A 17,168-nucleotide genomic window follows, 5' to 3' on the forward strand; every position below is an offset into this window, starting at 1 on the left:
ATTTTATAACTTTGCAAAATCAAAACGATTTACTTATCAGAATTATAGTTTAAAGCTACTTAACATTGAATATTATGATTAACTATAATTTAAATTGCATTCTACAAACTACCAAATTTGTATCAATCTATTTACTAAAATTCTCATTAAGGTACTGTTCATTAGTTTTATTACCAAACATCGTAATCGTAATTAAATATAATACATTCGTAATTAATTAAAATTACAAATACCACGAGATATTACGATAATTTGATATCATAATAAAATTGCTCAAAAGCTAACAGCTTAAATACAAAAAATGATAAACTTTCAATGCCTCGGAAAATATTCATTATTTTTATTTTTTAGATCCACGTGTCTGATATTATTTTATGTCCGTAAAATGAATATTTATTGAAAATTACACTCTCATTGCATAATGATTAGAAAAATATACATTCTAAGAAATCTGTGGCAATGTCTCAGAAATCTGAATGATTAAAATTAGTATTAGTCTAGTCAGAGCTATGTTAATATGATAATAAACTTTGCAAAAAAACGGAACAATTATAATTCAAGTCGAGCCTCCGTGTACGATGCATACTGTTGTACGTATCCTGTTCGTGAGAACAGGATAGGAAAGAAACGCAAAAGAATAACTGAAGGTTGGTCAAGGAAGTATAGTGATTCATAGATATCTTAAATTATGGTTGCAAAATTTCACGGTCGAGTGGATATTGCAGGTGGGAAAGAAACTACATAAAAACGTTTGAATTGTTAACAACGAAAAACAGCAAAGGATCGAATTTTCATTCGAAATAGTTGAGATAATTTTGGGAACTCGACCAAACATTAACAATAGTAACAAGAATGTAACAAATTATTTAAACTATATAATATGAATCGAATATGATATACTTATTTTTTCTAAATTTGTATTATACATCATAATGTCTAAATTGTTTTAATTATTTATGCAATAATTATACTAAGAAAATTTTTTATTACATACTTTTTAGTTTTATTTAAAAACTATATATACCCTGATAAACCTTATAATAGCGTTTTAATGCGAGATTACAAGATTACAATACCTTTTTAAGTACATACATACATTTTAACATTCGTGCTGTCAATATCTTATAAATGACCATTGCATTATTTTAAAAATTATAAATTACACAAATATCAAAACCTATTATTCTTCCAAATATCTTTGCATGTATATTTCTTTTAAATTATCTTTTCAAATTCTCTTTTATTAATGCTTTTTCAAAATCCTCTTGTTGACTCGTTCTCAGAAATAAAAAATACATTTACCCTAATCGAAGTATGAAAGATACTTCTTTTTTGCTTACATAATTTCTCATTTAATAAAATTCAAGAGTTTTTTGAAAGAAAAGTATTTTTCAAAATAGGTCCCCTTTCCAATTATCGCATTTTTGTAATTTATTCTTGATTATAGTCTTATTCCATATTACTAATGAATCTTATACAATATAAATTTTATAAGCTTTTCATCCATGTCATGGTTTTAGAAACAAAAAAAGTCTCAACTTTGAATATCACGAAACACGATTTTTAATACGCCCTTCTTCCAAAGAAATCCTCAATTATTTTCAATGAAAAAATATTACAATTTCTGAAAATTAATTAGAAAATTTCGAAATGAAATAGAAAACGTTTAAGATGCAAGTCGTGACTATTGTATTCAGTTAACAAAGTAGTACCTGAACAGAAACTGAACAAACAAGCATATTAAATGGCGAACAGATCGACAAACCTACGGGATATAGCAGGTGGCAATACCCATGATGATCGTGCGTAAATTCTCAGGCAACAGATGTTAGATTTACGGGTTTTAATTTTAAAATCAGGCATTATCAATGACTGACACTTCACGATTAAATTAACGCAGCGACGACATGCGAGATAAATAAATGATAATGCATTTAAATACACGTGCAGTGAAGTTGAGCAGTGTAGTGTGAAAGTGTAATCGAGCCTCAGTGATTTACCTTGGCACACTCTTTTACCATGTACCTTCATACGTAGTTTGTGTTGTTGCAGTAAAATCACCTGGCAAATTGCTAACTACATCGATAATGATCTATGCTCTTTCATAATAAACTCATTGTATGAAATGGTATCTGGGAATACGATATTTGCATAAGCAACGTGATTGCGTGCAAATTTCTGTAATAATGGTTCGAATAAGACTCAGAAACCATGCTGAAAAATGAATCACGTTTTATACGTGAAATTAAGTACCCGATAAAAAAACCGCTTAAATCGTGGTTATAACAAAGCGATTAGTATAGTATATTGGAAGATCAAATATTTTCCTTTAAGAAACGGATTCTGTATTTTCTGTTCTATATCTACGATTCATCAATGTATATTCAATAAATTTCGTTAGGTCATAAATTTTTTAAAAGACTATAAAGTAGGAATTAAAATTGTTATCGCGATTCTTAAAAAATTTATCATAATGGCACCTTGCATACAATTAAGACATTGGTACTAAATGTCAACGTTTCGTTTCTTTCATATCTATAAATTATCCAAGTAGACCGAGAGGTAAGAGGCCTAATATCAATCTCATAAATTAACGCTCCAAGGCTTTAATTTTTTAGAATTCCACGTTCTAGCTCTTTGTTCCAGCTAGATGTAAGTAATTGAATAGAAACTACAAGTGAAACAACAGGGAGTTTTAGCACTTGGAAATTTTTTACGCACATTTACATAAAAACGTGGTCAATTTTGAAATAATTCCATTAAGTTCCTAGTTTATTACTAGACAGTAAATATTTATGCAAATGCACATTCTTATCGATATTTCTTTCATTTTTCTATAGAAAGTTTTACGTAATAATATTAAAACGTTTACGAAAGTTAAATTCTACTGTTAAACACTACGTAAATTTAAATATCCCATCACGTCATGTGATACTAAATTTTGAATTAATCTTTATTCCAGAAGATTATTAATAAACTATAACTGATATAAAAAAAAAGAAAAAAGTTACTGCAGTCGAATGCAATTTAAATTGAAGTATTTTGATCTTGTATGTATCTATACAATGTTGAACTTTTATATATAACATTTTGATATGCTTTGAATGTTTAATATCTGTAATCTTTTGTATTTGAGAAAGATACCAACAATGAACAAAATATAAAACAAAATTAGGATAATGTTCTATTATCATAGTATACCTCAATATACTTATTACACATGCTCACGCATATACGCACATTATGCCTTCATATTTCAAATTCTGCATTTATTCAATTTAATGTACTTTAATTTAATAAATACCTGTACTTTACCTGCAATCTGTACTTTATTTACGAACGGTAACGATGACTAGCGAAATACAAAACAAAATTTAAAAACAAAGAAAGAAGGCGGAACGTTATCAGTGACAATTAAGCGCTGATATTGAAATGAAAAGGTTATTTCGAGATTTTATCTGGATTAAATCACAGCAGTTAAAAGGCATCCTACGAAACTATATGTAGACTGCTATTTACTAAATTAATAGCGCGATTAAAGCGCGTGGTCTTAATGTAAACGTCACTATCTCGGAACGCAATTTCAAGAAACGTCTGACTATGTCGACAATGTGGAAAAACATGATCCGAAATCATACTCGGGCAACACAGGGGAGAACGAATCAATAGATCGAGTCATCCTTGAATCGTTTGTACGACACGTTCTGAGTCGATACGAATAAAAAGTACGCGGTGCTGTTGTACCCAAGCAGTACCTGTTGTTCCGTTTTCACGTCGAGGATCTCGTATTCACCGTTCACCAAGAAACCCGAAGAGATGGCACGTCACGCGGAGAATGTGTACTATGATTTCGCGATGAAGTTGACTCGCGATGCTGCTCAAGTAAGCATGCTTCCATACTATCGCTAAGAAATAACGTATCACCCACCTTTCTACCACCTGGCGATAAGTGGTGATAAGATGTGGTGCACCGGTTAACTTTCAATTTTATTTCAAATATTTTACATTACTTTTTCAAACATATAATAATATTTTTCTATATATTTAAGTCCTAACGTTTCCAAAATAAATATTTTGGAAATAGATAACGACGAATGGTATGTTCAGTATCCTGGTATTTCATCGGCTTAACACACGCAAATAACTGAAAATGGATTAAGATTTTAACAGTGATAAAATTAAAGAATATGATGAGATCAATAAAATCAAAAATCTTTGCTGTAGTCTTTAAAAAAAATACAAACGTATACTAGTATTTTTAATATTGTTAGCTGTTATGGCTAATATATCTGTAATTAAAAATATCGATATTTTAAAATATTATGCATAATGCATAAAGTAATCACGCAATAAAAATAAATAATATGAAAAATTAATCAATATTGAAAAATGAGAAATTATAGTTTGAATTTATTTCAATTTATTATAAAAATACTATACAGTATTAAATACAGTAATATGTTTACTGAACATCTAAAACCTACAATGTGTAATTGGTTTTGAAATATCATTTCAATGTGCGAAGAAATTTAGCCAATTCATCATTTAATCACTTCAAATAATACCGCCAGTGAAGAAATATAACGCTTTGCTGAGTATACGTAAATTTTTATTATATATTTTTATATTAAACAAAAGATATGCTTTAAAAATTGATTAGAATAATATAGTCGTATGAAAATAATTGTATATTACTACTCTCATTGTGCTTTTTAAAAACATTACGAATAAACGATAAATTTACAAGTTGCCTGCATCACAATGAGTAACGTTAGACTTTTAATCGGTAGTGTATCTCTTCATCCATGAAAAAATTCTATAAAACATTCTTATGTAATTACCGGTTGTTTAGGCGCGTGTTGCTATTTATAAACCAATATTTCATCACAAATAGTGAAAAAGTTATACAAGATCCCTGGAAAAAAAAAAAAATAGTTTTTCTATCTAAATAATTTAAATGAAAGTGGGTCACAATATGTTGAAATATAAAAAGTCAAAAGTTCAAATGGCACAAATGGAAGTAAGTTAAAATAATATACGTAATAAATAAGGTAATAAATGTATAATAAATAAGAATTAAATTACCCGAATAAAATGAATATTACGACTAAGAATTTCTATGAAAATTCAAATAATAATATCTTAGCAAATTTTTACAAATTATAAGTGAGTTTAGGATAACGAAATAAGTCGATGTATATTACTTTGACTATATTAATTAAATAATTACCTCATCAAACAATGTAAAACTTTGAGATATTTCAATATCAGTTACAAATTAAATCATTCATACTCGATGTTCTTCATTAACTCTGCGCTCATTAAAAATATAGTTTTCTAGTTAATTTGAATGCTGAAATTAATAATTGTCAAGAATGATATACATTGTCAGTAATAGTATACAGCATCAAGAAAATATGATCTTAACCTTTCGATAGACAGAAACATGAGCAATAGGAAAAGCAGAATTCATTATTTATAGAGGCGGGAAAATACTATGAATCGAAATGACGCACACTCGTTACCTGTCATATGGATTTTCTCAATTTGTAATTAAAAGTGCTTCCTAGACGTTCGACGGATTTTTTATGAATGAAATTAAGTAAGATATATTTAAAGCTAACATTGTGACAGACATTTAACTTCAATTTCCGCTAAGAAAAGCGAGTAAAGCAAATTTTTATTTAAAAATAAGTAATTTTAACTTTCATGGGCGAATATCTTGAAATTTGTTTTATTTTAAGAAGAGTATTCAAAACTTTTTTAGCACATTTTTAATCTGGTTAGAAATAATCTTGCAAGAAAAAATTCAGCAGCGTAACATTTATTTTTTAACGAGGTTTTGCATAACAGTGATATTTAGTATACTGAATATTGATAAACGGATTTAGAGATAAACCGTGTATTTCATGTTATAAAATATTTTTTCAAATTTTCCCGTGGAACTATTTTTTATCTTTATTCTTTCATTTGAAACTATCATTTAAAACAGACTATATAAATATATCTTATAACACATCGTTCACGTTAATAAACATTTAAATATATAAATGATTAAATAATTAAATATTAAATAAATATATAATACACTAATGTCAATAATAATGATGTAAAACATGAAATATCAGACAAAATGTTTTTCATAACTCTGCATTTTCAAATATTTTAATACAGAAGAATTAATTAATCTATTCAATTTTCTATTAAAGATTCTCAAAACAGCCATTAATGGTACAAAGAAAATCGACGAGAAGCTAGGTAACTGGGATTTGGTTACACAATACGATCGAAAGATAGAAGAAATGATCATTGGTCAACTAAAAACGAAGTTTCCGAATCACAAGTAAATATATAATAAAATTTCTATTCAATATTAATAGTTGTCGATATTTTTCTTCGCGTACAAACAAATGAGTAGATATAATGATCAAGAAATGCACCACTTCATAAGTAATACTTATTACAGTTTAAAATTTTTTATTTTAATATAATTTGATTCAACTTGTGCATCATTAATGTCCAACGTATCACACATACGCGAACTCCAGATTGCGAGTTGCTGATTTATGTAACTTTCTAAGCTTTCCATTTCTCTAATTTCTATGTATAAAATTTTGAGAGAGGGGAAACATGTCGAACACTTGATGATAGATTTATAGGTGAAGAATCGACTGGAAAAGAGCTTCCAGAGTTGACGGATGACCCCACATGGATCATTGATCCAATTGACGGTACTACTAACTTCATTCACGGTTTTCCCCATACTTGCATCGTAATTGGATTGGCAATTAAGAAAGAAATGGTAATTGGTATCGTTTATAATCCTATTCTCGAGCAATTATTCACGGCGAGAAAAGGTCGTGGAGCGTTTTTAAACGATAAACCTATAAAGGTTTCCAATACTCAAGGTAAATGAAAACTCTTGTTAAAGAAGTTGATAGAGATATACCAAGTTTCTATAAAAAGTTTACTGCTTTACTATGAATATACTTTTTATGTATTAAAATATACTATTTTTCAATCAAATTTTAGCACATAAAATGCGTATCTTATGTGATTAGGTGAATAGTTAAATTGAAGTTAGTTATTTATTTAAACATCCTGAATAATTTTTATTGCAAATAAAATTTCACGTAGAATCATTAAACTTTTGTTTGTGTTATCTAAGCCATATTTCACAATAACATAGTAAATCAAATTCAGTATCTTTACAGATTTATCAAAATCTTTGGTCTGCTTAGAAAGTGGTTTCATAAAAGTAGATCACATGAGAGAAAAAACTATTGAAAGATTACGAACACTTGCCCAAGAAGCTCAAGGGTAAGATACAAATTATTTTACCTTTTTTTCAAACTCTAACTTACTTTATAGATCATATCTCCATGTTTCGTCTTTCGTACTTCAAAATAAAATTGAATTTAATCAATTTATTTAAAAGTTAATCTAGATTTATTATTTCAATTGTACTAAATTAAACCTGATTGTTATTAAAAATGTAATTATCGACATCTCGTACTTTCAGAATTACATTGAAATAATAATTTGGTGAATCTATAAAGCATTTGTAAGAAAAAAGATGTTTCAATATTAAAGATATTCAATATTTTTAACATAACATAAATATAAACATCGTTACTTAACGGAATTAATACACAAATCCTCATTTAAAGCCTTTAACGTTAGAATTACTGACCTATAATTAAAATAGTAATAGTAAGATGAAAATAAATAAGTATAGGTAATCATGTTTTTGCTTAACAGAAACTCTTCTGTTTAATCGTGTCTTAACATTTTGCTAAATGCAAAAATAAGATACATGAAACCTACCATTTCAACTGGTTTAATTACTAATTAAATAGATTTTGCTTTTTTTTTACACACACTGCATACATACGTATAGTTTAATAAATGCATTGTCTTAACAAGTTTAGCACAAAATGACTACTGGTGGCCATTTTGAAAAATTTGATGTATTTACAAAATTAAATGAAACAAACACAATAATGTAAAATATGTATAAACTATAGAAAAAGTTGGAAAGAAAAAAAGGAAAAAGAGATTGATATATTTTCGCTCATATATGCACGCAATCTTTTTATTCAGATTTATTTCTTTTCACATAGTATTCGTACACTTGGTGTTGCGGCATTAACGTTATGCTATGTCGCAATGGGAATTGTCGAAACTTATTACATTGAAGGGCCAGGTATCTCGACGTGGGATATAGCCGCGGCATCATTAATCATTACAGAAGCAGGTGGTGTTGTTGTCGATCGAGTAACAGGTAAACAACTATTTATTCGTACCCACATCTCCATTTAATTCTTTCCCCTCTGACCAGAAAAACGTTTTGTTTCGTACTGTTTCATATATTTTTCTATCTCAGTTACAAGTTTCAACCCTCTGAACTTCTAATTTTTAAATTTCCTAATTTCTTTCTTCCGTTTTCCCTTTTTTTCTCTTCTTTTTCTTAAATTTATGTGCTATATCTGAGTTGAAAATATATATAATTGTATTATTAGTTATTATGTTTATTATCTTATAAATTTTATTATGATCCCAATAAAAATAATTATAATATATAAGAATAATAATTATGTAAGAATTATATATTATGTATATTTCGTAAAGTCATAAGTTGGTTTTAGATTCGAAAAGGTAAATGTATTAGTAAAATTTCGATACATGTTACAGGTGAAAAGATTAACATCATGATACCACGTGCAATTGGAGCATGCAACGAAAAGATTGCGAATAGGGTGGTTGAACTTATTCGCGAAGCTGATCAAAGAGTGAAATAGAAGATTGAATGACTTACTTTTATTATAATTATAAGATTAGTTCCTATTAGTAATATTCAAATGATGTTATATAGAGTACTATTTAAATAAAAATACGTAAACAAAAATGTATGCCTTAAATTTGAAATTTTGTAAAAATAATAGTTATTGAAAATAAAATAATTTTGTAGCAAAATGCTAATGAAGTGAACTTGAGTATTTACTTTGGAAAATCCAATATTATTTAAAGAATCAGAATGTATACAGATATTGTACACATTAACAAGTAATTGCCACGGATCAATTTCACAAAATTATTAAATGACATGAAAAATTCAAAAAATGTAACTGAAAATGTCGAAATAGGATGCAATTTTGAAATCGAACTGCAATTTTAAATAAATATTAATGAAATTTCAATTATTAAGAAACTAAAGAAAAGTAAACAATACTATCAGAATAAATTTAAATACACCTCTATAACAGCGTGATGTTGAACTTAAGATTAATTTTAATTGATAAAAGTCATCAATAAACTATGGTTAATACAGGAAATATCCCTACAATTTATTATAATTTCAATTATAATCATAACGTCTAATAAAGTATCTTTTTAATTATTTACTCTATTCATAAATTACTTTTGATGTAGCACTATTTAAAAGTGTTACATAAAATTATTGAAATAAAATAATTTTAAACAGTAATTGTGAAATACCTATACTTTAAATTTTATTTAACACGTTGAGTACGGCGCCGATTTTGCTATACTTTCCGCTCAGGCGAGTGGAGCAGTTAATGTCGAGCGCTCAAGTATACCGAAGAGTATGAACTTTGTTTCACTTTGCCGTTTGAACTGTGAGAATGGTGCAGCTAATACACAAATATACAAATTATAAACAGAAGATAATGAGGTGTGGAATGACAGAAAGGCAAAAAGACGATAACCAAGAGACGATCAGTCAGAAAAAGGCACGGAAGTGTTAAGATTTACTTCAGCAGAGGGAATTTAGTTTTTACAATATATTAATTGTCATTAATAATTTAATCTTTGAAAAGTTCGCCGTCAGTCCCTAGAATACACGCCGTCTAAACGAAAAATCTACTGTCAATCCCCAGGGACTGACGCCGCCTGAACGGAAAGTTTACTGTCAGTCCCCAGGGACTGACGTAGCACTCAATGTGGAAAACCACTGTAACGAATTGAAAAAATCGAAATTTCATCTCCTTTTATTGATTAAGATTTTAGGAATAGCTCTCTAAAATATTAAAGTAAAATTCGCTAAAATGACAAAGTTATAGCACATGTAAAACATGTAATAGACGTAATGTTCGAAACTAATTTCTTTTTACTTCGGGATATTCGTTTGAAACTCTTTTATTATTTCTGCTATGGTAAATTTTTCATATGAACAAGAAATGTTTGGGCTGAGATAACTATGTGAATGAAAAGTGTCTATGTCAAGTGGATGAAGTCGAGCCAACGGTTGTCTAAATATTTTCAACCGCATTTTCCTTAAAACCATATTTTTCAAACTGACGGCTCAATAACTCGATCAATTTTCATTCGATTTACTTAAAATTTTGTATGGTAGTTCCTAATACTATAGTTGCATCTACGGAATTTTCGATTGAACAATTATTTCCTACGTGGTATTCAACGAAATATTGAATTTTTCACACGCCTTAAAGTTCTTTTCTTCAATGTACCATCATTTTATAATAAATTATCATTTAATTACATTAATTTAATTTAATTAAATTTACTTAAATCCCCATGTGCAACTGAAGTTACTGCCTTATAGTTTAAAAAAATTGAATAATCTCTTGTTTAAGAATATCCAGTGAAAAATTACACGTCAGCCCGTTTTCAATAAATTTCTGGAGGCCTCACTGGCACCTATTATATCAATAATAATCAACATTTTTATATATTTTGAAAATATTAAAAATTTAATAGAAAAAGTATCAAAATTAATCCCAAAAAATTCTTGAAGATTGTTTTTACCTTCAACCGCCACAGTGGATTCTTCTCTTAAATTAAAAATCTAAAGATTAGGATTTAAAGATAAACGATTCAGTTAGCTACTTCGAGCATTTAAATGCAAATCTACGAGATTAAAAGTAAAGGTTCTGAACGTATCAAAGAATGGATTAAGGTTCAATTTGAAATTCTAAACAGTAAACGTTTTCACGACTATAGACTGTAGCATATTTTTAATATATTTATCACAGATATCACATATTCTTTGCTCATCTTTCTACATCTCTACAAGTGTTCTCACGCTATATTTCCATGTCTCGCTTTTCTTGTTTCTTATGTAATTTTATTTACTTATTTGTCAAAGCATTACATTAATAAGATAATTATTAACAGGATTGGTCCTATTTTCTTTAACTATATTTTGTAGCAAAATTAGATCACTCTCAAATAGTTGATCATCGATACAGTTCTATGACGTCAGTGCAACTTTTGGATACAGTTAGTTTTTATGCAAATGCATGAACATCCGCAGTTTAGTAATGAATTAACAGTTTGATGATATGCACCGTTTCAAATATACAATATTTGAGAATCAATGTACAAGTTTTAATCAGGCAAAAAGAACGTTTTAGTAGAAACCCATATTATCACGAGTCATGTATCTGTACGATTTCCTTGTAAAACGAAACGACTGAACATACATCTCTGAAATAATCCGGGAAGAACTTTGTGACGAAATTCTAGATGACGAACACGGGAAAACTAATGTGATTCGCGAACTTCTTACACACGCAGAATAATGAGAACGGTAATTACGCGTCGTGCATGTGCAAACCAGAGGTAAATTCCCTTCGAAGTCATATCTCTTTCTCTAAACAATCAACACGTGCTTGTAGTAGTGAATAATTTATGGCATATCACTAGAAGAAAATTAATTTACAGCTGAAAAAATTTAAAAGTAGAGTTATTCGTTATTGTTATTAGGTCAAAATGCCATAATTACTGAAATTGACTTATTATGCGTGCATGAGGTATTACTACAGTTATACTCAGTAGCTTGGCAGCAATTGCTCCAATATTATCACACGTTATTAAAGTGACATTGAAGTGAAATTTATACTAAATCAATGACGTGTACAGAAATTAATGCAAATTCTGTTCTCAGCGACTCTGGATCTACGAACATGAGAAACATATGCGATACAAATTCGAAAAGATGATTGCATTATTGAGAAGATTTTCGATACTTTTTTAAAGGGTGGAGATATAGTACGATGAAAATAAATAGATATAAATAATTACATTTCTATCATACAGGGGAAATCACTATAGAAGAGCTCTTTTGCAAGATAGAAAATTAGTTAACACTAGGTTTATGGACGCTATCTGTATACCTATTTCTAAGGACACCTGTCAAATTGACAGGTAAAGAAAATCACCTACCTTTTTTCTAACGATTAGTTTAATTTATAAACAATTATATATTATATTAATAGTCTTAATATAAGTTAACTAAATCTGTTACCATCCTATAATTGGAGCAACCCTTCCGTCAAATTAACGGGTTTCCTAAATCTAGTGTTAAAGATAATTAACAGAAAAAATATAAATAATAACAATAAAACATGGATAAAAGAATGAATAAGATAAGGTGTTAATGAGTAAAACTTGATAAAAACCAAGTTCACCTTAAAGCCGAAATTAATAAAGTATATATTTAGATTTCGACTTAATAGAAAATAACATTAACTTCAACGAAAACAATTGCATATTTTCAGTAACTAGGAAGACAAAAAGCTTGAAACCAGATATTTTACCCCGTCCGATACTTCTAATATACTATGTGAATATATCTTTGCAAAGACATATTCTATGTTTTCTATCTTTTAGGTAATGACTTTAAGATATCAAAAGTGTATTTGTTAACAATACACACAGAAACATTAGTAACAGACGTCACGGATTTTTGTCCCCACTTATTACACTGTCGCCCCGCTCTTTTCTTTTTTCCATTCTAGTCGTTATATAGGCCAGCTAGTGCATCATTGATGTCAGTGTTAGTCAGACAGAAATATCGTATTCACGTGTACGTTTGTAGAAGAGAATTTTAAATGATCATTATATTTGCAATCTCTAATAGAAAAAGTGTAAATGTGAAATATGGCCGAGTCACACAACATCGAGGAATATTATAATGTGGCGGAGAAGTTGGTTTTGAAAGCGGGAAAAGTATAAATACATATATATATATCGTATACGAAAATAAAAACTGATTAAATTTAAATAATCAAATCATAGCTTAATCACGGTTTTAATAAGCAAAATTATCTCAACAAAATAATATATTTTTGTTTATATTTTTATAATATATTTTGTTTATATTTTTTTCGCCATTATTTTACCATTTTGTTGAAATAAAGATTATTTATAAGTTTAATCATTTGTGAACCAGAAAGTTGATAAAAACATTAAATATTTAGCAATAATGTTTCTGAAAGTATATAAAAAAGAATTTAGATGATACTAGATAGTATCGAAAATTGATCGAAACTGAAATGTAAACGATATATAATTATAGTGTTAATGAAACACAATGAAAATATCATTAGTAATATTCACATAAGTCGTTTATTTAGAGTGATTTTAATTTTTTATAACTTTTATAACTTTCCCTAATATACAATATTTTTACTTCACATTTTTAAAATAATTATATTTGAGAAAAAAGATGTTTAAATTATTTCAACAGAGAATAAGTTATTACATATTATGATGATTGTTTTATAGAAATGTAAAACAAAATCTCCTTAATAAAGAATAAACGAGTGTGTGCATATACATAGAATAATTTCCTTCTTGATTTACAATTAGTCTTCTTATATGTATTAAAATATTATATATCGCTCAATGAAAATTGCCACATAATTATTTCAATTATAAAATGTTTCAAAAAATATTTGTTTTCAGATAATAGAAGGTGCCATTAATTCAAATAAAAATGTAAAATGTAAAGGAATCGAATGGGATTTGGTTACTGAATATGATCGAAAAATAGAGGATGATTTACAAAAACAATTATCTAATATATATCCACAACACAAGTATGTACATTGAGGAAAAGATCTAATTATTCTAATGTTTTGCAATAAAAAGATCCATTTCAGATTTATCGGTGAGGAAGCAACTGCAGAAAAAAATTTTACACCAAAATTAACTAATGAACCAACATGGATCATGGACCCAATAGATGGTACAACAAACTTTGTACATCGGTTTCCACACACATGTATCTCTTTAGCATTACTAATAAATAAAAGAACAGAAATTGGAATGGTCTATAATCCTTTAATGAGGCAATTTTTCTCCGCAAAACAAAGAAAAGGAGCTTTCTTAAATGGACACCCTATAAAAACATCAAAAGTAACAGGTACATAAAGTTAAAAATAAAGATACTCATCATAATAGTAAATAAATGCATATATAACACATAAAATTATATATAGTTATAAATTGTAAAATGATCAAAAATATAAAAATTCTTTAAATTTAAATAAAAGAAAACCTTTTCTTTGAAATATATTTTATTGTTTGCATAAATCAATGAAATTCTGATCTTATAACCCTTTAATAAATAAAATAAATATAATTATGATAAATATATTTTTTTATTTATCTCATCTATTTTAATATATCAAAATTCAAATATTCATATAATATATGTCAAAATTTGATACTTTTATGCCCTTAGATTTATCTGAATCATTAATAGCAATGGAACCATGGATTGCCAAGGATTCAAATTATTTAGTTACTACATACACTAGAATGCATGCATTAATTCAAGAAACTCATGGGTAATTGCTTAGTTCTATTACGATTCGCACTTTTGGCTTGTTCATAATATTGGCAATATCACAATTACAAACGATTTTTTATTTGTAGAATAAGATCATTAGGCACAGCTGCTCTTACAATGTGTTATGTTGCAATGGGTGCAATTGAAGCATATCATGTTGAAAGTGTAGATGCTTGGGATATTGCTGCAGGGAAACTAATAATAGAGGAAGCAGGAGGAACAGTAATAGATACTACAGGTATACTTTTTCTGTTAACCTAATACATATAATTCAGAATCACAAAAACCACATTAAAAATTCATTATTTCTAAAATCTTTGTATAATTTCATATAATTGTAGGTGGAGAATTAGATTTAATGACACCAAGAGTTATAGCAGCATGCAATCATCAAATTGCTGATCAACTGGTTGACCTTTTTAAAAATGCTGATGTAAAAGCTGTTGATAAAAATTTGAAATAATTTTTATTAATTAAAAATATTATTATAGTATATGAAAATCTGGTATAATATACAAGCATTGTATATTTATCCTCCTTTAAGTTACAGGAATTATATATGATCATTCACATCTTTAACAATAAATACATTATTTAGTATAGATAATTAAAAGTATGTATATATCAACAACTGTCATTCATATTACTTTCATACATAAATTATTGTAGTTATCAGAACTATGTTCAATTTTAAAACTTTAATGAGGTTATTTTTATATTTTCATTTTCATATTAAAATAGAGGTTAAACTATAAACTGTAAGTTTCATAAGAAACATTAGACTTCTTGATATTTTTCATCTCTTGAGACTAAAAATAATTTTCATTAAAATTTTCAATAAAGCTATAAACATGATTAATTTAACATTTTTCATCTTAAACTATACATTACCCATACTTTTGTAGATATATTAAAAATAATAAAGTAATAACAGAAAAGAAAAAAAAGTAAAATAAATGAAAGGTTAAATATTTGTTGTACAAATTTCTTTAATATAAAATTATTTCAAGCAAAAATTGATACGATATTATTTTTCAAGAATATAAACAGAATGGCAATCATTGATTATACAAAGTAAACATGATAAAATGGATCATTGAATTAAATATAAGTATGTAAGTATATGCTATATACTGAATAAAATTTTTAGAGCTTGTTATAAATGTTAGTTTAATAATAGTAAATATAATTCCATTTGAAATTTATCTCTCTTATTGATGCTCACAAAATGTGAAATTTTGTTAACATGTTCATTCCACATGGATAGTATATGTCCCACTCTTTCTTTAACTTAAATTATACAATTATGATAAGCATATTAATTATTATTAGTCATTTGTTTAGTAATATATCTTAAATATCACTCTATTTTATGAATAGTAATGATTTTTCCAGTTTTATAAATATTGTAAGGCATAATATAAATGTTATAAGGAAAATTACTAGCTTTGATGACATGGGATATATATCACCTGTGCAGCATAAATAGAAACTTAGTGAAAATCAGTCTGACATAGAATATGATAAGATTTATAGTATATGTTCTAATAGATTATTTCTCTGGATAAACTTATGTGCTAGAAGAAATATTAATCTATTCCACTTAAAAATACTTTGCTTTACCCCATAGTATTTTTTTATCCCCTTACACTACCATTTAATTATGAAAAATTATACATCGAAGAAATATTTAAGTTTAATTAACCACTACATATTTATTTCATCCATGATAAAATTTTTGAATTTTGTGCTTGTTGAAATATGTTGAACATGGTTATGATTGTGTGATAAATGTCGTTCATAATTGTGATATTTGACATGAAGAACTCATAATGAGTTAGATTCGATATTGTAGTGCAAAGAATTAAATAGATCTTCCTAACTTATTATTGAACCTTATTATTGAATTAATAATTTGTCAGTTACAAAACACAATGTATTTATCAAAAAACAAATATAATATTTGTCAAATTTTATTCCATACCTGTGGGCCCATAGTAGGTTGCATTTGTTGTGGATGTGATGAATAACTTTGCTGCGGTGGTGGAGGTTGTTGAGGTGGTTGAGGCATAGGTGGACCACCAGGTGCCATTGGTGGACCAGTTTGATATGCTTGTGTTGGACTATGAGGATGATGTTGCGGTGGACCCATGGGACTACCTTGTGGATTAGATGGTGATGGGGCCTGTTGAGGAGGACCCATAGGACTTGGAGTTTGCGGAGGAGGCATAGGAGATGATTGTGGTGAAGGACTCGCCATACTGTTGCTCTCCAATTTGTATATATATAAAATTCAGCGTCTATAATACATATAAATTAAAAATTAATATCTATTCAATAGTCATCTACGCTTCAGAATGTAAAATAATAAATAGTTTTTATTTACAGTTCCTACTCTTACCATCAGAAATAATAGACACTGATCACAACAAACATAAAAAATTTTATCAGATTATTTGAACATTTAACAAAATGTATATAAACATATATTTTATTCTCAATATTTACTGTTTAAAAATTGATTGCTCAGACAAATCATAAAACAAAA

The 17,168-nt window shown here is 27.7% G+C and overlaps 2 protein-coding genes across 3 annotated transcripts in view; one reads left to right on the plus strand and one right to left on the minus strand.

Moving 5' to 3' along the window:
- The window catches only part of brm (ATP-dependent helicase brm), a 43,410-nt gene that overhangs the window by 24,941 nt on the left and 1,301 nt on the right, over positions 1 to 17,168 (minus strand). For both annotated transcript variants that reach the window (XM_017904976.1, XM_017904975.1), the window contains exon 2: positions 16,605 to 16,920. In XM_017904976.1, the coding sequence (XP_017760465.1) occupies positions 16,605 to 16,880 (276 nt within the window). In that variant the 5' untranslated portion in view covers positions 16,881 to 16,920. The remainder of the gene's footprint in view (positions 1 to 16,604; positions 16,921 to 17,168) is intronic.
- Positions 3,648 to 8,801, plus strand: LOC108550992 (inositol-phosphate phosphatase-like). Its single transcript, XM_017904979.1, has 6 exons — positions 3,648 to 3,882; positions 6,210 to 6,343; positions 6,652 to 6,908; positions 7,215 to 7,320; positions 8,124 to 8,284; positions 8,695 to 8,801. Exons 1-6 carry the CDS (start codon positions 3,817 to 3,819, stop codon positions 8,799 to 8,801), a joined length of 831 nt encoding a protein of 276 aa, XP_017760468.1. The 5' UTR covers positions 3,648 to 3,816.

The sequence above is a fragment of the Eufriesea mexicana genome, unplaced genomic scaffold, assembly GCF_001483705.2.
Source record: "Eufriesea mexicana isolate 0111107269 unplaced genomic scaffold, ASM148370v2 scaffold3528, whole genome shotgun sequence".
NCBI lineage: Eukaryota > Metazoa > Arthropoda > Insecta > Hymenoptera > Apidae > Eufriesea > Eufriesea mexicana.